Source organism: Schistocerca cancellata, chromosome 4 (genome assembly GCF_023864275.1).
Source record: "Schistocerca cancellata isolate TAMUIC-IGC-003103 chromosome 4, iqSchCanc2.1, whole genome shotgun sequence".
NCBI classification, from domain to species: domain Eukaryota; kingdom Metazoa; phylum Arthropoda; class Insecta; order Orthoptera; family Acrididae; genus Schistocerca; species Schistocerca cancellata.
Genome location: NC_064629.1, coordinates 732988743 through 733012255, shown reverse-complemented (window position 1 = coordinate 733012255; position 23513 = coordinate 732988743). Strand labels below are relative to the sequence as shown.

Sequence of the window (23513 nt, the reverse complement as noted above, 5' to 3'; positions counted from 1 at the left end):
GGCTGTAAACTGGTGGCTTAGGCGTTAATCATTTCTGTCACGTCTATTCTCACTGTTAAGATGACCACTTCTTAATTGTTCGATTATATCCACACACACACACACACACACACACACACACACACACATATATATATATATATATATATATATACACACGTGTGTATATGTGTGTGTGGATACAATCGAACAATTAATACGTGGTCATGTGTGTGTTCTTACTCTTAAGATGACCACTTCTTAATTGTTCGATTATATCCACTCATGTATATATGTGTGTGTGTTTGTGTGTGTGTGTAGGTACAATCGAACAATTAATAAGTGGTCATATATATATATATATATGTGTGTGTGTGTGTGTGTGTGTGTGTGTGTGTGTGTGTGTGTGTGTGTATGAGAGAGAGAGAGAGAGAGAGAGAGAGGGGGGGGGGGCGGACAAGTGAGCATGAATGTGAGAATGTGAGACTTACTGTTTGTAGTACATTATCGGACAGCAAGGAGGCGCGGCGGTACTTACTGACGTTGTGTAGCACGGCTGCGCTGTGGTCGGGCTTGGGGGTGATTTTCTCGTGCGAGACGCAGCAGCTCCAGATGAGGCCCCCGCTGCACAGGTCTAGGGGCTTGCCGCCCGCCAACACGCACGAGATGCTCAGGCCGCAGTCGAACTTGGTGTTGCGGTACCAGCACGTCTGCGGGATCACTGCAACACAACACACCACAACACTCATAGAATCGCGCCCCCTGCCAGAGCCAGAGTTCATCAACTGATAACCTCCCTACAGCCCGCTGGATCTGTGAGCCGGTGGAATCGGCCTCTCAGCGTTCAAGATTGTGCCTGCTTGACAGTCATCTGTCGCTCTCACGATCATAGCAGTTCGTACGACTGACAATGATACTCTGTTCTGCACTCTAGAGAAATAAATCTCGAGGAAAAGACAGTGAATGTGGTATACACGTTTACGAAAACACATCTTGTTTCTCAGCTTCATGTCAAGCGCACCATGAAACGGAATCAAATCCTCTCGTAATAAAGTAATAATAAATATAATAAAAAATTCGTTCGCCAATATATCCAAGTACAATTACGCAAAAACACGCAGCTGGACTACCTTTTGCGATTGTCGCAGATTGTAGAGAACTGTACGTGTGCACCATAATTCATATCGAAAACTGACACGGGTGAAAATATACAAGAATAGAAACAAAAACGTTCCAGTATACATGCGTACACAAACGAGCCTTTTCGAGGTAATTGCGAATATATGGTTACGACCCACCTCAGAAATATACTTCTGGTTAGTACAAATCTATTTAAAGCGTAAACTTTGCGATGAAGTCCCCATCTACAGTGGCACATGTTCCACCCATGTCTAAGTTAACAAGAAATACAATTCTGCTTCACTACATTACATCTTACATTTTACTGTACACTTTGCATGTCAAAGGAGGTGTTTCATGAGTAATTCTTGCATTTGGATGTGGTACTTCACTCGTCTCTGCAGTGAGTTAAAAGAGTTCCTTCAAACACACCGGATCATTTTGTAAACTGTGACAAGAGTGTACTTTTCGCAGCTCCAGTTCCTCAAGTGTATCAACGGGAGTGCTGTATACTTCACTTCTGGGATGAGCCTAGGGAGAAAAATCAGGAGAATTGAGGTCAGCTGATCTTGGCGGCTGACGTATGGCTCCTGCTCCACCCTTCCATCTTGATCATATTCGCCCTTATATATAGTCATCTTATAACGGTAGCAAAAAGTACCGGCGTCACGTCATAAAATTTGAGTCCAATTACTTAGTCCAAAAGTTTATGTTTCAGATAAATTTGATCTAACTAAGACAGTATTTCGATAGAAAACACTGGTGGCTTGTAACTATTATTCACAGTTATCTCACAAACGGCTATTTCTTGTTCCATGTTTACTGGATAGTTATTGCTTCTATTACAGTATACTTTCACACGTGTCTGTTTTCGTTGTTCGTTATGATGCGCCCTGTATAATACCTCTATGTCTCAATTAGAGCCGCGCAGGATTAGCCGAGCGGTCTAAGGCGCTGTAGTCATGGACTGTGCGGCTGGTGCCGGCAGAGGTTCGAGTCCTCCCTCGGGCATGGGTGTGTGTGTTTGTCCTTAGGATAATTTGGGTTAAGTAGTGTGTCATCTTAGGGACTGATGACCTTAGCAGTTAAGTCCCATAAGATCTCACACACATTTCATTTCATTTCATCTCAACTAGAGGGTGGTACCGTGGGGCTTGTGGCATATCAGTTAGCTGTCGTAAGGAACAGGAAGTACTAAATGTGCATCTTAACTTTGTTTTCTAAAATAGATCACGAGGAATTGTGGAGAGTAGTGGGGATGATGAATTATCTTTCTCATCGAGATCATTAAACTATGAGTACTTGTTCAGCTGTCCGTCTCCGTACATGAGGGGTTAGCACGGTTCACTGCCTTGCAGGGGACCCGGGCTCGAGTCCTGGCACTACCAGGGACTTTTCTCTTGTGGGAGGACTGGAGCGGGGTGCAATCTGCCTCGTTAGACCAACCGAGGAGCTACATGACCAAGAAGTAGCGATTCCAATCTCTAGAAACCCGACAACGACCACGTGAGGGGTGTACTGACCACGTACGTACCCCTTCATACCACATCCTATGACGCCATTGCCGGAGGATGACACCGCAGTCAGTCGTGCCCGATTGGCCATTCTACGGCCAGAACGCGGAACTTTACTTCACTTGGTCAGCCAGGCAAGGGGGGCGCGAGGAATCAAACCGCAGCCCTCGTCAACACACCACTCCGATACTCTTTTTATAGTGATTTAAATAAACCACAAAGTGAACAGGTCTTACATAAGGTGATAGCGCTTGTTAGCGAAGCTGTTGATAAACTGTTTGGACCGTTAGCAGCCTATCTCTTTGCGATATTGTATTTTCGTAAGGAAATAATCTTTGTAAGATACACTACTCTAATTTAAACGCACGCATTGCCACAATTTCGTCTCCCTGTTTTACAGAAGGCGTATACAAACCCGGAGCATAAACGCCTTCGAATATTCTGTAATGTCAAAAATAACCTTCTTCTTGGAAATCACACGAAAGACGAAACAAGTCACTATCTTGTGCCTTTATCGGTAGTCCTTATTTTATGTTACATAAATAATATTTTAGTGAGGTACATAGTGTTCGCTAACAAAAATACTGAAATTTCTGTCTTCATCTGGTTACATGTGTGAAAATGTCCTCTTCAGGATGTTCTACGAGCGTCGACATCGTTTGCACTGAAAAAAATCGATGGCTATCGGCGAGAGATTTCATTTGTGTATGCGCTCCTGCTCAGAAATAAATTCTTTCCTATCGCTGTTTTTCTTTCTTAATGAAGTTTTCTCACCTTTGCCTGGCCCATCGCTTTCTTTGGTACATAAATATTAATTTTTTAAATATTATCCATTTTATGGGATTTACTGAAGTAGAGTTTGTTAAAACACTTGTCATAAATATTTAGCGTACAAAACACAAATGGTTGTTCATATCTCTACATTACACACCATATTTCAAATCTGCTGTATAACAGAGTATGAAAGATGATGCTTGAGATAGTAGTAACTAAAGAAAACATATAAATAACGAAATAAACTTTAGACGAATTATAATTAAATTTTCACGTACCCATATGTACTACAATATTATAACTAGACCTTCACGGTTGTAGTGAGAACTCGTAGAGCATACAATGGAGAAAACATTAAGCTGGAAATACTTAGAGAAAAAGTAAATATTGAGGAAAAAGCAGTAATTGTCAGTTATTCAAGAGCGGGCGAATTAGCTTATGCCAGAAGTGGAACAGAAGCGTTGTGCATCACGGGGAGGTGTACTATTAAAACTACGAGAGAGAGAGTTCCGAGAGGAACTCGACATCACATTAATTCCTCCCACATACATCTCACGAAATGAGCACGACGAAAAAATTCCAGAAATTAGAGCTAATACAAAGGTTTGCGGACAACCACGTGCAATTTACAAGCAGAATAGAAAAAGGGGAATCAGTTAGTGGTACGTGTAGTACACTCCGCCATACGCCATCAGGTGGCTTGTAGACATAGATGTACATGTCAAGGTGTTGGACACTTGTGCCTCATTCAATTTTTGGGTAGTACACGTGTTACGATCCAGGACATCTGCATCGGTAGCAATATCCACATACCCGTCAGTCAAAAAAGATTCGGTACTGGATTAGTAAAAAAATAGAGAAAAGTTAAGATGAGCTTTTTAATGCTTCAAGTCTTCTACATAGTCTCCTCCCACCTGAACTCAAATCACAGAATGTTCATAAACCAGATGAAATTGCAAATGGTTGAAATGGCTCTGAGCACTATGTGACTTAACTTCCGAGGTCATCAGTCGCCTAGAACTTAGAACTAATTAAACCTAACTAACCTAAGGACATCACACACATCCATGCCCGAGGCAGGATTCGAACCTGCGACCGTAGCGGTCGCTCGGCTCCAGACTGTAGCGCCTAGAACCGCACGGCCACTCCGGCCGGCATGAAATTGCAGAAAAGTCCTTCTTTGGGATGTTCAACTCGCACGTCACGTTGTCTTGAATGTCGGTCATGTAGTCAAAGCGTTGACCCTTCATATGAATTTCTACACTTTGTCGTTTGGTGGTAGGTTCGTAACGATATCACCAAGCCTCGTCACCCGTGATGGTTGCCTCCCAAAAAGAACTGTCCGCGTTTTGCATTTCAATCAAGTCTCGACTGATGTCCATGCGGCGTTGTTTTTTTTTTTTTTTCTTTTTTCCAGGAGTGAAGGTGTGCGAGACAGACTTTGCACATCTGCCTGTCCACAAGTGCCTGTTCAAATGCACGTGTTGTTTATAGCTGTTAATTCAGGCCGCCACCGTAGCTTCTGTGTTGAAGTCGCCAGTCTCGGAAAGTATTGGACGACAGTGCGTATACTTCGGATGGGTTTTCCGAAGTTATTCAACGTGGTTTCGCGAAAACAAAGTCGGCTTTTTTTCAAAAATTTCCACGTAAGTTCCCTGGCCATCTCCGTTATGACTGTGCGCACCCGTCACGACCTTATCACAGCGTCTCTAGAAATAGATCGATGGCTGCTGTCATGTCTACTCCATAAAGACCATAAACACTGGAGCACTAGAGCCTTGTATGCAGTTTCCTTTACGGATTCCTAGCGCCTTTCCATAACACTTCCAATGAATTTAGGCTGAAAATAATTGTAGACTACTAGAGAACGAATGTCTGCAATGAGGGGTATTACCGCTAGCTTTGTTGGACGGCCTGGCCCACAGTCTAGGAACTATTGTGTTTCCTGTGTTAGCAGCAAAGACCTGTACTGGTGTTCCAATAAGCCACACTCGGAACGACACCGGACACGGGAAGTACCATCCACGCCTTATGGCCAGTTTTTTGGTGCATTTTATATTTGTAGTACTGCGTCGCAAGTCATAATGTCTCCAGGACACCTCTTAGTGCCTCGTGTTATTTAGTGAATCACTAAGATACTTCAGCTTAAGGACATGAGTAATATAATGCTAGGGAGTTGCAAGTGTATCGTAGTACATAGTTCTTCACATGTTGTTGCAAATGGTATTCTGAAGCAGATGATCAGCTCATGCACCGTTGCTAAACTCAATGTGGCTGTCAGTTATGGCTGTAGAGAGCAAAGTAATATAGTGATTGGGCCACGGAAGCAGTCGCCTGACTAAATAAATCGACTCTCCGGTACAACACGATTTACGCAAGGTCAGATTTGTCCTCTTTCATGGAACGCCTTCCATTCCCTATTACTGTTCCACAGAACGAGGGGTAGTCATGAAAAACAATGTCACGTAATTACATTTTTTGTTTCTTTGCAGGTACATGTCTACAGCCCTATTACATACTGAACTCGCCCCCCCCCCCCCTGCGCGCCGATGTTGGAGTTGCAACAACAAAATGGCACAGCCACTGATAAAGTGGAGTATCGTGCAGTAATTCGTTTTCGTCAGGAGAAATACTGTAACAGGTGTGCCAGGCCAATTTAAACGGCTAAATAAGTCACTTTCATTGGCCTGACACAGTTGCGTCATTGCTGTTCCTGTCGAGAACGAATTACTGTACGATTCTCCACTTTGTTTTGACTCCACTAGCGGCGTGCTAGTGGACAGCGGCAGATAGGGGGCGGGGGTGTGGGGGTGGGGGTTTCCAGGGCAAGAGACATGTACTGTCAAACAAAAAATAAATTACGTTAATTTAGTTTTCGAAGTGATAGTTAAAACTTTACGATTAGACCCTTGCTTATACTGGGACTTTGGCAATCCCAAGTAAATTATGGCGACTTTGAGTCCCAATGGAACGCCAACACGCTATTGGGTGAATGATTCTGGGTGACTGACACATGTACTTTCTTTTTGTAACACATCCGTTTATGTCCCCTATCCTCGAAGTAGTCTAATTGCTTAATCCACAGCTCGTACTGCGTTTCTCTAAATTTACGTGATACCCCGTCGCGAGATGATTGTCTTCTTTATTCCAAATATTTCTGTTTCATGTGTATGCTCATAATACTCCCACTATGACTGAAGCAGTCCTTCACAAACCTAGCAGCAGGCCCTGAACTAATACGTTGGCGAAACGGTGTGGTTCAAATACATTTTAACAGTACTCAATGAAAAATTTCTTACCAGTGTTTTGGAACATCTCCTTTCTATCAGGGGGACCGGAGAGTAACATTGTTTCTATGCATGTGGATATTCTTTTGTCATTTATAAACTCATGTTAAGGTTAGAGTGACTTGTTTATTTGTAAATAATTAAACCTTTTTGCAATTTATGGTGAAATGGCCGGCCGCGGTGGTCTAGCGGTTCTAGCGCTGCAGTCCGGAACCGCGGGACTGCTACGGTCGCAGGTTCGAATCCTGCCTCGGGCATGGGTGTGAGTGATGTCCTTAGGTTAGTTCGGTTTAAGTAGTTCTAAGTTCTAGGGGACTTATGACCTAAGATGTTGAGTCCCATAGTGCTCAGACCCATTTGAACCATTTTATGGTGAAATGACCAGCGAAATACCAGATGAGGCACATATCTGACACTGTAAGCTCTTTGAGTTCCACAAGGGTAATAAAGCAGCAGTTGCTACCAAAGCATTTGTTATATTTGTGCAAGTGCATTAGACGTTCCTTAATGCCAAAAGTAGTGTTCTAAGTTCAAGTCCAGTAATTTCGATCTTTCCGACTAATATACACTCCTGGAAATGGAAAAAAGAACACATTGACACCGGTGTTTCAGACCCACCATACTTGCTCCGGACACTGCGAGAGGGCTGTACAAGCAATGATCACACGCACGGCACAGCGGACACACCAGGAACCGCGGTGTTGGCCGTCGAATGGCGCTAGCTGCGCAGCATTTGTGCACCGCCGCCGTTAGTGTCAGCCAGTTTGCCGTGGCATACGGAGCTCCATCGCAGTCTTTAACACTGGTAGCATGCCGCGACAGCGTGGACGTGAACCGTATGTGCAGTTGACGGACTTTGAGCGAGGGCGTATAGTGGGCATGCGGGAGGCCGGGTGGACGTACCGCCGAATTGCTCAACACGTGGAGCGTGAGGTCTCCACAGTACATCGATGTTGTCGCCAGTGGTCGGCGGAAGGTGCACGTGCCCGTCGACCTGGGACCGGACCGCAGCGACGCACGGATGCACGCCAAGACCGTAGGATCCTACGCAGTGCCGTAGGGGACCGCACCGCCACTTCCCAGCAAATTAGGGACACTGTTGCTCCTGGGGTATCGGCGAGGACCATTCGCAACCGTCTCCATGAAGCTGGGCTACGGTCCCGCACACCGTTAGGCCGTCTTCCGCTCACGCCCCAACATCGTGCAGCCCGCCTCCAGTGGTGTCGCGACAGGCGTGAATGGAGGGACGAATGCAGACGTGTCGTCTTCAGCGATAAGAGTCGCTTCAGCCTTGGTGCCAATGATGGTGGTATGCGTGTTTGGCGCCGTGCAGGTGAGCGCCACAATCAGGACTGCATACGACCGAGGCAGACAGGGCCAACACCCGGCATCATGGTGTGGGGAGCGATCTCCTACACTGGCCGTACACCACTGGTGATCGTCGAGGGGACACTGAATAGTGCACGGTACATCCAAACCGTCATCGAACCCATCGTTCTACCATTCCTAGACCGGCAAGGGAACTTGCTGTTCCAACAGGACAATGCACGTCCGCATGTATCCCGTGCCACCCAACGTGCTCTAGAAGGTGTAAGTCAACTACCCTGGCCAGCAAGATCTCCGGATCTGTCCCCCATTGAGCATGTTTGAGACTGGATGAAGCGTCGTCTCACGCGGTCTGCACGTCCAGCACGAACGCTGGTCCAACTGAGGCGCCAGGTGGAAATGGCATGGCAAGCCGTTCCACAGGACTACATCCAGCATCTCTACGATCGTCTCCATGGGGGAATAGCAGCCTGCATTGCTGCGAAAGGTGGATATACACTGTACTAGTGCCGACATTGTGCATGCTCTGTTGCCTGTGTCTATGTGCCTGTGGTTCTGTCAGTGTGATCATGTGATGTATCTGACCCCAGGAATGTGTCAATAAAGTTTCCCCTTCCTGGGACAATGAATTCACGGTGTTCTTATTTCAATTTCCAGGAGTGTAGATCAGGAAAACCAACAACTTTAGACAAAGACATGTTGAAGGCAGAAGTGGAAGCAAATCCATGTCAGAAAATCGAGGCATTGTCGAGCACTATTAACCACTCTTGGACGACCATTTTAGAACATTTGCAGCGGTTGATAAAGACAAACGAAGCTAACCGATTCACCGTATGCAACTTATTGCTTTAGCGGCACAATACAGAAGGGGTTTTTGATCACTTAAACATGGGAGGTGAAAAATGGGTTCTCTGTGATAATACAAAACGCAAAATGCTATGGCTCTCTCCGAATGAATCTCCATGAATTACGTTTAAACCCCAAGGAGGTACTCTTGTGTGTTTGGTGATGTATTGGCGGGGTTGTATTTATTGAAGTGCTGACACCTGGACAAACTGTGAATGCAGATCTGTATAGTGAACAATTGTATCGAGTAAATCAATCTTAAATGGAAAAGTGCCCATCGATTGTCAACAGAAAAGACATTGTTTTGCAACACGTTAATGCAAGACCGCACTGCGCAAGACGAAGCCTGTAAAAAATTAATGAATTGAGGTGGGAAGTATTGCCTCGCCCACCACAGCCCCGGATATTTCGCCATCGGATTTCCTTTAATTCCGATCGCTTCAACATTTTCTAACTGGCAAATATTTGAAAATACCGAGAATTTCCAAAGTGCCATCTGTATATATTTTTCTCAAAAACCAAGTGATTTTTATCGATCCGGCACTAAAATTTTCATACTAGACGGTGAAAGGTTGTTGATAGCGAGGGTGATTACATAGCTGATTAAAAATAAAAACTTAATAGCAGTGTATGTGTTTGAATTTTATGTAAAAACGACGTTGCTTTCAGCTCCCCTTTATACATACACTAAGATTTTCATAAAATTCTTCCTATTTGTCAAAGTATTTAGTTTTCCTTGATTACAGTTTCGTAAGAATGCCACTACATAATTAATCGATGAAGTGAGTCTCGACGTTACAAAAACTGCTGTATGCGAATACAGATTGAATTTGTTCTCCCTTTTTATGAGCGCTGTCTCTGTGTGCGGACTTAATACGAACTGCCATTTATTAAATCAAGCTGCAAAATTGTCCAAGTAGTTATAAAATTCATTGTAGCCACTCAGCGACTATATTACACTTTCCTCCAGACATCAGCATCGTCATCGTACAATTTTAACGTCCTGGGCAATCTGCCTCATAGAATATTTGTGTTCCTAGATGTACGACTATAGCCTGAAGAGGAACCCATATACGGAGAAGAGGTACTTCCATGTTGCAGGAATAAACAACTAAAACAATATATTCCAATCCCTCATGTATCCTGGGAAAGAGAGTGATAATACGTTACATGGGGTGGACAGAAGTATGGAAGAATTAAAAACACAACACATTACCATGCATAATACAGTGCAGGAGTACCGTTGGCATTCAAAACAGCTACCAGTCGTCTCAGAATGGATAAATATAGGTCGTTTATGGTTTTCAAGGGAATCTTATACCATTTTTCCTGCAAAATAGTGGCGCGTTCAGATAACGATGATGGAGGTAGATTGAGATCACGCACCCCTCACTTCAAAATAGACCAGAACGGCGCAAAATATTGAGATCTAGTGACTGTGGTGGCAAGGGGAATGTGACACTTCATCCCCGTGCTCACACAACCAGTCCTGGACGATCCAAACTCTGTGAACTTGGGCTCAGTCGTCTTGGAATACAGCACCACCATTGGGGAAAACACATTGTACCATAGGTTGGATCAGATGAGCCAAAATGGTCACGTAATCTTTGTAACGAGACCTTGCAGAGTAACAATCATCACTGGATCCCTGCCATGTTTCACTCCTCGAACGTAAACTCTGCCAGAAGTTGGAGACAGTGTGAAACAAGACTCAGCCAACCAAATGATTTTCTCAAATTGCTCCATAGTCAAGGTTTTATGGCTTCGGCACCACTTCTTCCTGTTAATGGTTCTAGGCGTTACAGTGTGGAACCACGCGACTGCTGCGGTCGCAGGTTCGAATCCTGCCTCGGGCATGGATGTGTGTGATGTCCTTAGGTTAGTTAGGTTTAAATAGTTCTAAATTCTAGGGGACTGATGATCTCAGAAGTTAAGTCCCATAGTGCTCAGAGCCATTTGAACCTGTTAATGGTATTTGCATCAATGAAGTGCGGTATTCGATTTCCAGCTCGCCCTGCAATTCCCAGCTTATCGAGCTCCCTTATTTTTGTTTTAGTGCTGACATGATTTGCAAGTGCGACATTCATTTCTCCCGTGACTTCATCGTCACAGTCCTCTTCAATGATCATCGGTCATGATCGCACAACACACACTTTCGCCCGTGTTGTAATGAACAAGGAACATTCCCAAGTGTCAATAAACGAAACTTGGTGGGCCACAATAGCGTAATACGTATTTTTCTGTTTGTTCTCAATTTTACTTTTACTGGGTAAAACACACCCCGAAAGGTAATTAGGCGTTTCAGGTTTAGAGAGAACATCGTCGAAACTATGATACGTAAAAAATGTTTTTAATATAAAAGTTGATATGTGGTTAATGTTCTTCGAAATTATATAATCAACTTTTGTGATAATCTGAAGTTTTGAAAAATACCCCACCACTATTAATTAATTTTGAAAAATCAAAAATTTCATTATAACATAAATTAGAGAAGCTTTCATCCCACATACATCCCTGTGTAATAAAGCTGGATCCTGAAATATCATTTCTGGAAAATAATCTGCACAAAATGTGCTGTCAGAGTATTTTCAACATACCTAATTCAAATATCTAAGCATTCGTTACTAATCTAATTATTTATATTTATCTATATTTGTTTTATGTTTTAAATCGTTATATTACGTTTTACATTTATGGTTCTTTTTTGTTTTGTTTTTTAGTTACCGCGTATTTTGTTAATAGGAAATAAGAAGTAATTTAGTATTACGATGGAAAATAATTATAATAACAATAATTTGTAACGAAATGATTAGAATATGACGTTTATAGATCATGCACGTAAAATGAAAAAAATTTCTTTACGTAATATACGCGACGGAGAAGACAATATAAAACAAAATTCGGCAGGATTTAAAATTATCGTGGGTGATCCTCTAAATATCCTGACTTGTATCAGACGTGTTTCAACACCTTGGTAAGCTTTGCCGAAGAGCGTTAATTACACTACTGGCCATTAAAATTGCTACACCACGAAGATGACGTGCTACAGACGCGAAATTTAACCAACAGGAAGAAGATGCTGTGATATGCAAATGATTAGCTTTTCAGAGCATTCACACAAGCTTGGCGCCGGTGGCGACACCTACAACGTGCTGACATAAGCAAAGTTTCCAACCGATTTCTCATACGCAAACAGCAGTTGACCGGCGTTGCCTGGTGAAATGTTGTTGTGATGCCTCGTGTAAGGAGAAGAAATGCGTACCATCACGTTTCCGACTTTGATAAAGGTCGGATTGTAGCCTATCGCGATTGCGGTTTATCGTATCGCGACATTGCTGCTCGCATTGGTCGAGATCCAATGACTGTTAGCAGAATATGGAAGCGGTGGGTTCAGGAGGGTAATACGGAACCCTTGACTCTGCATCACAGACAGGAGCGCCTGCGATGGTGTACTCAACGACGAACCTGGGTGCACGAATGGCAAAACGTAATTTTTTCGGATGAATCCAGGTTCTGTTTACATCATCATGATGGTCGCATCCGTGTTTGGCGACATCGCGGTGAACGCACATTGGAAGCGTGTATTCGTCATCGCCATACTGGCGTATCACCCGGCGTAATGGTATGTGTTGTGCCTTTGGTTACACGTCTCGGTCACCTCTTGTTCGCATTGACGGCACTTTGAACAGTGGACGCTACATTTGAGATGTGTTACAACCCGTGGCTCTACCCTTCATTCGATCCCTGCGAAACGCTACATTTCAGCAGGATAATGCACGACCGCATGATGCAGGTCCCGTACGGGCCTTTCTGGATACAGAAAATGTTCGACTGCTGCCCTGGCCAGCACATTCTTCAGATCTCTCACCAATTGAAAACGTCTGGTCAATGGTGTCCGAGCAACTGGCTGGTCACAATACGCCAGTCACTACTCTTGATGAACTCTGGTATCGTGTTGAGGCTGCTTGGGCAGCTGTACCTGTACACGCCATCCAAGCTCTGTTTGACTCAATACCCAGGCGTATCAAGGCCACAATTTTCAAATGTGGGGCCTACAGAAATGCTTCCAAACTTGACCCGAAAGTCAATGACAATTCCCTTTTAAGCGTCAGATAAATCTATCCATTTCTGCATTACGACAACGACTGCACAATTTTTCCGCGTCCCCCCAACACGCTTTATATACCTTCCATTGGTAGTGCTGCCACCTGCCATCTTTGAGTGGTTATTGCACGTTGACGTCGAACGTAGGCGATGGTCACATTAATATGACTGAACAGTGTTTAACCAAGAATTAAACTAAGGCCGTGTAGACTGTTGAAATATAGTAATCATTGGAAAAAATCCAGACACTTGAAAACACACAAATCACGAATTGCTTCCAACGAAGATACTTCCTATGAGGAACATATTGGACACCTGCGAAGAATCTTATCTCTGAGTTCTTCCTGCTCTCCATATGTGATTAGAATGGGCAGAAATCCTAACATGTGGTACAGTGTTGAATACCCATTGCCATGTAATTCACTGTGGTCATGGAGTATGTATGTAGATCTAGATGTGAGCAACGCAGTCCGAACAAAAATGTCACCGCGTCTCAACGGATTTCCAGAATGTATTCTGAAGTAATCTATTAAAAATAGGTATTAATCTTCAGCAGGCGTAATATGTTTATCATGTTGATTTGGTAGCTTTCCTAAGTTTCTCAAAGAAAAGAACTTGAATTTCTGCTCAGAAATGTAATCCGAAAATATAAAATTTACGGACCAGTTTCTAAATTATAATTTTAATTAACAACAGAATCAGTCATGAAATTCAAAGTAATCAGCTGTCGAAACACACATAATCTCCTTTGCGTGCTGTCTTAGTTGTTAAGACAAGGAATATTACTTGGGAGGAGCGGGTCTCAAACCCCGCCCAGAGGCAATGACAAAGTTGCCGTTTGAAGGTGTTACTGTAGTATATATGCAAGGCAGCGTGACTCCGATGAGAGTATATAAGCAACGGCATGTAGACAGTGGATTAATATGACGTTCGTGTCTTTCCGACGTGAGAGCGGTAAATGTAGAAACGTGAACTATGGTGGCGTTATTAGCAGGCGCGTCCAAACAGCAGCAACGTGATGTTTTTCTTTATTCGCTGCCGAAGGACAAACACCGGTAGATATCCATCGCAGAATGAAGAATGTGTATGGAAAAGTATGTCTGTCTAAAACTACCATTGTAGAATAATGTGCCAATTTCCGTGTTGCTGCTTCATGAAACGCACGTTCCCATATCGGAAACGATCTGATCTTTCACAATGCGATTATCACGCCTTCGGTGCCTTAAAAAAGGCTATGGAGGGACGATGATTCCTGTTTGACGAGAATGTGCGACAGACAGTTACGGACTTCTTCACGCAGCAGGACAACGGGCATCTTCAACGTGGTGCGTCGGTGATACGACCGCCTCGGAGCTCATGGCGGTTATGACTGATTAGAATACCGATTCTGCACGGAACGGCCTTCGAACGGAAACTCTTTGCTCGCCCCTTATAATTTCTTGAGCATTGTATAAGTCTTCGGCTATTCATCTAATGTTTCTAGTGTATTTGCTTTCTAAATGCATTGCTGTTTGTTAAAATTGCAACACCAGGAAGGGTGGCAATAACAAAGCACTACTTTAACAGTAGCAAGAATAAAGGATCAAGTTTCTAAGTTATTTGGTGATATACGAGGTATGAAGTGTAATTCACAAAGCTGCCACTTCCGGCAGCAACAACGATTCTAACCCGGCTGGACATTGAGTCGGACTCGGTTTAGATGACACAAACAGGTATGTCCCTCTATGCTGATCCGCCTCTACGCTTGAGTTCATTAATCGTAGTTTCTGGCAACTGGTGGCATGTCAGCGTCTCGTCAACAAATGACAAGATTTTTCAGTGTGTTAATACATATGGGGAAAGTGCTGGCTAGAACAACAGTAGAACTCCCTCTGTATCGAGACAGGCCAGGACAGTGAGGGTAGCAGGCTGTCTTGCGTTATCTTGTTGAAAGGAACGTCACGGAGACCTCAAAGAGATGGTTCAGCCACTGGCCTTAGCACGTCCGAAATGTAATGCTTGCTGCCTAAATGACCCGCTGTGTCAACGCTGCAGTGTTCATCCTTGGCACACCTGTGTAAAAGGTGTCACAAAATCAGCTAAGTAAATGTCAGTGCATTTGGTACTTACGAGAGCGTGTTGAAAAGTAATGCCTCCGAATATTTTATGTGAAAATTCTACAAGCTTTTTAAATAAAACAAACTTCATTAACATTCTACATCTTTATTCTTCATGTATACATATTTATTTCGTAAGAAATCTATGTTTCTGATTTACAGCTACTGCCAATAGCTAACATGTCGTGCCACATTAGTTTTCTGGTTTTAGCAGGAGTGTTTACTGCCTATAATTATTGTAAATTAACGCGATTGTCGAGTTTGTTAGCCACCACAGCTTGAAACACATTTAAAGAAATAGCAAATTTTTTTACCGAGTTTTCTTTTGCTGTAACAGATATCACGTTTTCGCTATTAATCACTTCTGTTATAGAACGGTGCTGGTAATATTTGTTGCGTGACCGAACCATGAATTAAAAGACAATCGGCAAGCTCTGTTAAATCCTCGCAATACTAACGTATTTTCCATAATGTGTATTACCAAGTCCAGAACTCGAGAATATCTTTTAGCACGCTGTTAGAAATACCAACGTACTTCCAGTAACCTGTCCTGGCATGGGGGAGGGGGCGAGGGGAATTTGTGACCACCACAAAAAAAAAATTAGAAATACATATTTCATTAGCTATGGTTGACTTTTACCCACAACATAACTTTCAAAGAGATATTAATGTGTAAGTAGGATCCTTCACCTGAAAATATTGAATAAGACATACATTGTGAAAAGTCACTACTGAGACTTAAATTGATGGGTTAAGTTTCACTGAGAAATTTAAATCATTTATGTAATGGTGGAACACTTCATCGAAAACAACAAACATGTATTTATTCAAAATTTTAAAATATAAAGCACCTGACTAAATTACGATATTTTCAAAAGGTGGACACAAAATACCTCCCCCTCCCCTCGCCCATCGTATTGACAGGGTTGAAGTTATTTGTTTACTGTTCTGTAGAATATTGCACCAGGCGTAGTGGAGCCCCACTGTATCTGCTGGTCTCAGGCACGAGATGAGTTAGTTGCTGTTCGTAAGCAGTTTGAAATCACCCTGCGTACTGTTATGTGGTAGGAAACTGCTATGGCTGGATGTGTTGGGGGGGGGGGGGGGGCTACTGATGGTAATGTACCACAGATACCAAAGGTACCCTCTTCTGTGGATAATGTCTCTTCTCTAGGAAATACAAGATCTAGCAATACTAGGCCACTTAACAGTTAGTGGAGTGTCAACGGTAGGTCTCGGCGTCTTGTGCAGGAGAGACGGGGACTAGGAAGAACTCAGGATTATACAACCATCCCTCCAACCAACAAGCCTGAGGTGCTGTCTTCCATCGAAACGGAAACTGACCCTTTTAAATTCACATCATCTCTTGGGAAACGTTCTGAGTATTGTGCCAAGGAGAAGTAAACATAAAGTGGTAGGTATCTACTAATCGTCGGCAGTTCAAACGTATGCCAAATAGTGGTACCCTTCAGGAAATTACAGCAAGGGATGGCGAGGAACATCAAGTGCATTCAATATGAATGCCTGGGGCCTCATTTAACATGTTGAAGAGGTTGTTCCGGTAGCCATTTAGGGACCAGCCTATAAGCATCTGCAGATTGTGTCGCACTTTGGGAGAAATGATACTTGTCGTTTGCGCTCCGAGATCACACTTGGATCATTTGAGTGACTGGAAGGGAATATTGAGAATATCAATCTTGTTCACGGAGTTTCAACGAAATTCACAATCCGTTGCATTGTCCCCAGAACAGATCTTGTCCCCCTGGTTATGAGCGGAGTGGAAGACTAAAGGCTCTGCGACAATCTATTTTGTGGCTTCCTGGACTTGCGCCGTGTGGTTGAGAACTGTACCCTAAATGTGTAAGGTGTCCACAAGTTAGAGGCTGACTGTGTGTCATTTGCACAAGGGGGATTTAGAGATTAGGCGACTGTCCACCCAGTCCAGATAATGACAGCTGTAGGAGATCCAAAAGTATCTGTGTAAGACCCAGAGAAATGCCCCCTTCAGGTAAGTGCATTAAAATCCAAGTGGATAACTGCTGAAGCATTTAAAACAAAGTGCCTGAGTTTTATCTATTCTCAAAGGCAGTGAAACACACATAAAACCGAGTACAGAAAGCTGCTTACAACCCGAAGTAAACAAGAATGAAATTTTTGAGGAAAATTTAATTATATATCGAAAGGATTGGCTAATGGGAAATGGAGGTGATGTATTTGTGCCAGAAGACAAGAAACTCAGAATTACCGAGGTATAAATTGAAGACGCATACGAGATTGAGCAAAACTCTGTGTCGGCGGTGGGCATAAACTATGAGTTTATTCTTCTGTCGACCACCAGACTCACCTCCTGATATAACCGAAAACTTTATAGAAAAACCTCAGTTCATTAGTATGCGAGTTCCTCAGTCACACTGCAATAATAGGAGACTTTTATCATTCAACAATCAAGTAGTATAATTACAATTTTGTTAGTGGTAGACGCCACAAAACTTCCTATGAAACACTACTAAACGCCTTCTCCCAAAACTACACACAACAGACGGTTCGGAGCCCCAGTAACGATGGAAATGAAACAGATCTAATGACAATATACAGGTCTGACCTCTTTGAGGATGTCTTCTTCGAAACTGATACTAGTGACGATGACGCCTTTGTAGCAACAATAATTGTGAAAATACAAAGGGCAACTAAAAAAGTTAGAAAATTTATATGTTGAATAAACTAGATAAAGAAGCAGTAGTGTCACACCTCAAAGAGGAACCTGAAACTTTTAATTCAGGAGAGGAGTGTGTAGACGAAATGTGGCTCAAGCTTAAAACAACAGTTGACCACCCACCGGATGGACATGTACTCAGTAGAACAGTTTGTGACTGGAAGGACCTCGCATGGTATACTGTCAGTGTAAAGAAACTCCTAAAGGAAGAGAGAGTATTGCATAATGGGTGTAAAACAAAGCATAGGGTTATAGATAGAGAGATGTTAAATGAAACACGTCTGGCTGTCAAGACATCAATGTGTGAAGCATTCAGTGACTACCGCATATCAATATTCTTGAAAAATCTTTCACAAAACACAAGTAAATTCTGGTCTTATGTAAAGGCTGTTGGTGGCACAAAAGTTAGTGTCCAGACGTTCACAGACGAGACAAGAACAGACTAAGGGTAGCAAAGTAAGAGCAGAAATGCTTAACTCCGTTTGCAAATCCAGGAGAATTGCGCCAATGTAATTCCCGTACCACTGAAAAGATGTGTGAAATACTGGTAGATATTAGTGTCAGTAGCCTTGAGAAACAGCTGAAATTACTAGAATTTAACAAATTTCCAGAGCCTGTTGGAATCCGTATCAGATTCTACGCTGAGTTACCCCCCTACCGTAAATCCCTCGAAAAAAATTCATGCCCAGTAGGCGGAGGGGAGCAGAAGTCGCATCCGTCTACAAGAAGAGTAGCACAATTGATCCATAAAACTACCATCCGGTATCTTTAATATTGATCTGTTGTGAGATCGTAGAACATATTCTGAGCTGAAATGTAATGAGATATCTTGAACAGAAAGACTTCCTCCATGCCAACCGGGACATGGGTTCCGGAAACATAGATCGTGCAGAATCCTACTTACACTTTTCTCACGCGACACATTGAAAGCCTTGGATAAAGGCAATTAGGAAGGTGAAGTATTCCTCGATTTCTGAAAAGCATATGACTTAGTACCACATCTATCCTTATTATCAAAAGTACGATACCATGGGGTATAAAGTGAAATTTGTGAGTGTATTGAGGACTTTTTCGTTGGGAGAACCCAGCAAGCTTTCTTGAATGGAGAGCCAATGGCAGATGTAGAAGTAACTTCGGGCGTACCCCACGGAATTAATAGTAACGTTAGATTTTTCGAGGACGATGCAGTTATCCGTAACAAAGTACTGCCTGAAAGACTGTGCGCAAATATTCAGTTAGATATTGATAAGATTTGTAGCTGGAATTATGCAAGGCATATGACAAGTCACGTACCATAAATGTAAAACACATTGCCAGAAATACGAAAATTATTCTAAGAAAAGGAGTACACGTATGTCGACACAAACAAAGGTTTTGAAATTCTGTAACTCTTGACCAGTTTGATGAACAGATTTACATCCACTATGGAGAAGCGAAAGGAGGTCTTGTAGGGATGACGCCGTCTCCTGATCAAATAGCTAGATGGTGTTTTCACATGTAATGAAGTATACATGTCAATGAATCTAATGTTTGAAGTACCAAGAGGAATGGTAGCCACTTCTCAGTAAGAGACGGAAAATCGTAGGCATATGTTAGTTACCCACTACAACGAGAAGACACTATTCGCTCTTTTACAACACATGCATCCTTTGTTAGTTGAACAAGATACTAAAGTCAACATTGTCACTGGCCAGAAAGCTGAAAGAAGAGATGATTTTCACGATGCTCTAGCTATTTGTAACAGAATGGCCACTGCTTTCAAAAACAAGTTATTTACTGATTCTTACGACACGATTCATGAACGACTATGGTTGTAATGAACAAAAGCATTACAGCTGAGGAAAACAGAAAGTTATGATTCAGGAAGGATATATGCTCGCTTATAAGTTTTCTCTCAATAAAGGAAGATGAATTTGTTATATGGTATTAAATATGAACTGATTGAAGTTCTGTTGTTATTATTTGATGAATACAGTAACAGTTCTTCTCAAAAAAAAAATGTGTGTGAAACCTTATGGGACTTAACTGCTAAGGTCCTCAGTCCCTAAGCTTACACACTACTTAACCTAAATTATCCTAAGAACAAACACACACACACATGTCCGAGGGGGGACTCGAACCTCCGCCGGGATCAGCCGCATAGTCCATGACTGCAGCGCTTTAGACAGTTTTATTTTATTTTATTTTTTTTTTATGCTCGACTGGTTCTGATGCATCCCTCTTCCACTACATCATAGTACATGATTGTGAAAGGAGATTCCAACACATATATTGCTTTTGATAATTACGAGATGCCATCTATTAAAAACCATGAAGGAGAAAGACGACTATCTGCTGGTGCTGTTAAAACAAATACTCCTGACATCGACAACAGCACTTCCTACGCGAAATACTGTTTTAAGCAGCATCCAAGATAAGGAACAGCGTATTAATTTACTATACGAATATCGAGGTAATCAAGTACGTTTAGTGAATAAGAAAAAGTTATTCATTATTCACTCATGAGGAAGCTGATGTTATGCTACATTCCTATGCTCTATACATGGTTTATCCATGGTGGTATCAAGAATATCCAAATCGTTACTGAAGATACATACGTGTTTGTTTTAATGTTGTACTTTTGTTGGAAACGGAAACTTCCTGTAGTTTTTACTATGAAGACCTTTAATGGGAATACAGTTGGCATTAAAGCAAGTGCTGTTGATCTTGGTGACAAGCGTAAGAATATACTTGTAGTACATGCTTTAACAGGCTGTGATTCTATTAACTATTCCGGAAAGGCAAGCTTAGTGTTTGCACCTTGTAGCAGAGACATGAAGATCTGGGCTTGAAATTAATAGGCAAGACATTGATCATCATCAAATAATGCAAGCTAAATATCAACTTTTTTCCCTTCTGTACAACGATAGACCACGTGAAGCAAAGACTCTGCTAAGACACCAATTGTTTACGACCAAAAGAGAAATCTCTTCTAAGTTAAAGTTACTTCCACTAACAGATGAAGTCCTGCAAAACCACGTAAGGCGCGTTCACTTGCATGTCATTTACTGGAAATCAGCAGAGCAGTTGTCGTCTCCTACAATCACTCAGTGAAAACTGGGTCATGGATACCGTTAAATAGAATGAGACTTCTAGTGTTTCGCTAATTGATGGAACTAGCAGTATGTAGATGTACGATATCAGAACAAAGTAACTGCAGTTGCAAATCTTATCATTTATCTTGCACAACGTACTGTAAATGTGCATCGTCAGATGCATGTATGAATATTTTTACAACCACCAGAAGCAGCGTGGACTGCATCAACAGTGAAGAAAATGATGTTGAGTATGACATTGAAAATTTGACATGTCACACATTTGAGGAAAATTTTGACTGATATCATAACACAATGTGCAAAAGGTGTAACATTCCACAAAACACAGTAAAGACAGTATTTTAACATATTGTTTCATCTATGTCGACGAAGTTTTTCATGTAAACTGTATAACATTACTGTAATCTCCTGGTGTACAAACACGGAATGTAGCTGTAAATGTAAAACTGTCAACACATAAAATCTTGATGCAAAGGAATTAAAGACATTAGCTGCCAGCGGGCTCAGATTTGTATCACTGGGGCAAGTTGAAAATTTGCGCCAGACAGGGATTCAAACCCGTGTCTCCTGCGTACTTGGCAGATGCGCTGACCAGTAACTCCATCCTGTCAAAGTGGTCAGCACAACCGCACGGACATCCTACCATGTCTCCCGTCAGACCCATATTGTCAGTTTATACCATACGCTACTGATGTACAGCCCCTACTCATTAGCCTCATTATTCACGGCATCTCGCCGAGTCCCGTAAGAGTTCGAGCCTCGTGTGCATCCGCACTGAAGGGATATTGGTCGTCATCACCTTGCTTAGCGCCAAAGAAACTGGTATAGGCATGCGTATTCAAATACAGAGAGATGCAAACAGGCAGAATGCGGCGCTGCGGTCGGCAACGCCTATATAAGACAGCAAGTGTCTGGCGCAGTTGTTAGATCGCTTATTGCTGCTACAGTGGTAGGTTATCAAGATTTAAGTGAGTTTGAACGTGGTGTTATAGTTGGTGCACGAGCGATGGGACACACATCTTCGAGGTACCGACGGAGTAGAGATTTTCCAGTACGACTATTTCACGAGTGTACCGTGATTATCAGGAATCCGATAAAACATCAAATCTCCGGCATCGCTGCGAAAGGAAAAAGATCCTGCAAGAATTGGACCAACGACGACTGAAGAAAATCGTTCAACGTGACAGAAGTGCAGCCCTTCCGCAAATTGCTGCAGACTTCCGTGCTGGGCGATCAACAAGTATCAGCGTGCGAACCATTCAACGAAACATCATCGATATAGGCTTTCGTAGCTGAAGGTACACTCGTGTTTCCTTGATGGTACACGACACAAAGCTTTATGCCTCCCCTGGACCCGTCAACACCGACATTGGACTATTGATGACTGGAAGCATGTTGCCTGGTCGGACGAGTCTCGTTTCAAATTGTATCGAGCGGATGGAAGTGTACTGGTATGGAGACAACCTCATGAATCTATGGACCCTGCATGTCAGCAGGGGACTGTTCAAGCGGGTGGAGGCTCTATAATGGTGTGGGGCGTGTGCAGTTGGAATGATATGGGATCCCTGATACGTCTAGATATGACTCTGACAGGTAACACGTACGTAAGCATCCTGTCTGATCACCTGTATCCGTTCATGTCGATTGTGGATTCCGACAGACATGGGCAATTCCAGCAGAACAATGCGATGCCCTATACGTCCAGAATTGCTACGGAGAGGCTGCAGGAACACTCTTCTGAGTTTAAACACTTCCGCTGGCCACCAAACTCCACAGACGTGAACATGATTGATTTCTGGAATGCCTTGCAACGTGCTGTTCAGAAGAGGTCTCCACCCCCTCATACTCTTACGGATTTATGGACAGCCCTGCAGAATTCATGGTGGCAGTTCTCTCCAGCTGTACTTCAGATATTAGTCGACTCCATTCCACGCCGTGTTTCGGCACTTCTGCGTGCTCGCGGGGGTCCTACACGATATCAGGCAGGTGTACCAGTTACTTTGGCTCTTCAATTTATATGTGGTGTCTCTTCGTTTGGATATGTCCGAAAGAATAGACGCCACACATATGCAAGATAAAATCTTATTAAAGAACAATTAATTATTTTTCCGTATTATTTGGAACATTTCAAAACCCAGAATAAAAGTACGTCATAAAAGAAACTGCTCAAGGATGAAAAAGTGCCATCTATAAAAATTAGTATTTTTATTATATAATAAAGAGAAAGAAAACTTCATACCAAATGTAGCGGTTCCGATCAGAAACCGATCATCTGTAGCTACAAATATTCTAATGTTCAGTATGCAATACAACTGCGTAATTCGGGGACCGATGGGCATTTACTGGTATATTCATATATTCCCGACAGTCAATAGTGTTTTATCAAAAGGAGAAGAGAGAGAAATCGACCAGCAAGAAACAGTGAGAGTTTCTGCAAGGTATTCTCTCTGTACTCGAAGAGATTGTATCATTAACGACAGTATATTGCCTCGTAGTAAGAAATAGATTCTACAGAGGGGAGGAGAAAACTTCCCCATTCTAAAGGCTGTTGAAAGAAAAGAGGGGAGTCGATGAAACTGCGAACCACTGGGCAAAAGTTGGAGGACATCGCTGTCCGTTACTGTAGCAGGAGAGCGTTTCGATACTGCTAAAAGAGGCAA

The 23513-nt window shown here is 42.7% G+C and overlaps 1 protein-coding gene across 1 annotated transcript in view; it reads right to left on the bottom strand.

The window, feature by feature from the left end:
* LOC126184523 (serine proteinase stubble-like) overlaps window positions 1-23513 on the bottom strand; it is a 366220-nt gene that overhangs the window by 113524 nt on the left and 229183 nt on the right. The window contains exon 4 of the mRNA XM_049926923.1: window positions 518-700. Within this exon, the coding sequence (XP_049782880.1) occupies window positions 518-700 (183 nt within the window). The remainder of the gene's footprint in view (window positions 1-517; window positions 701-23513) is intronic.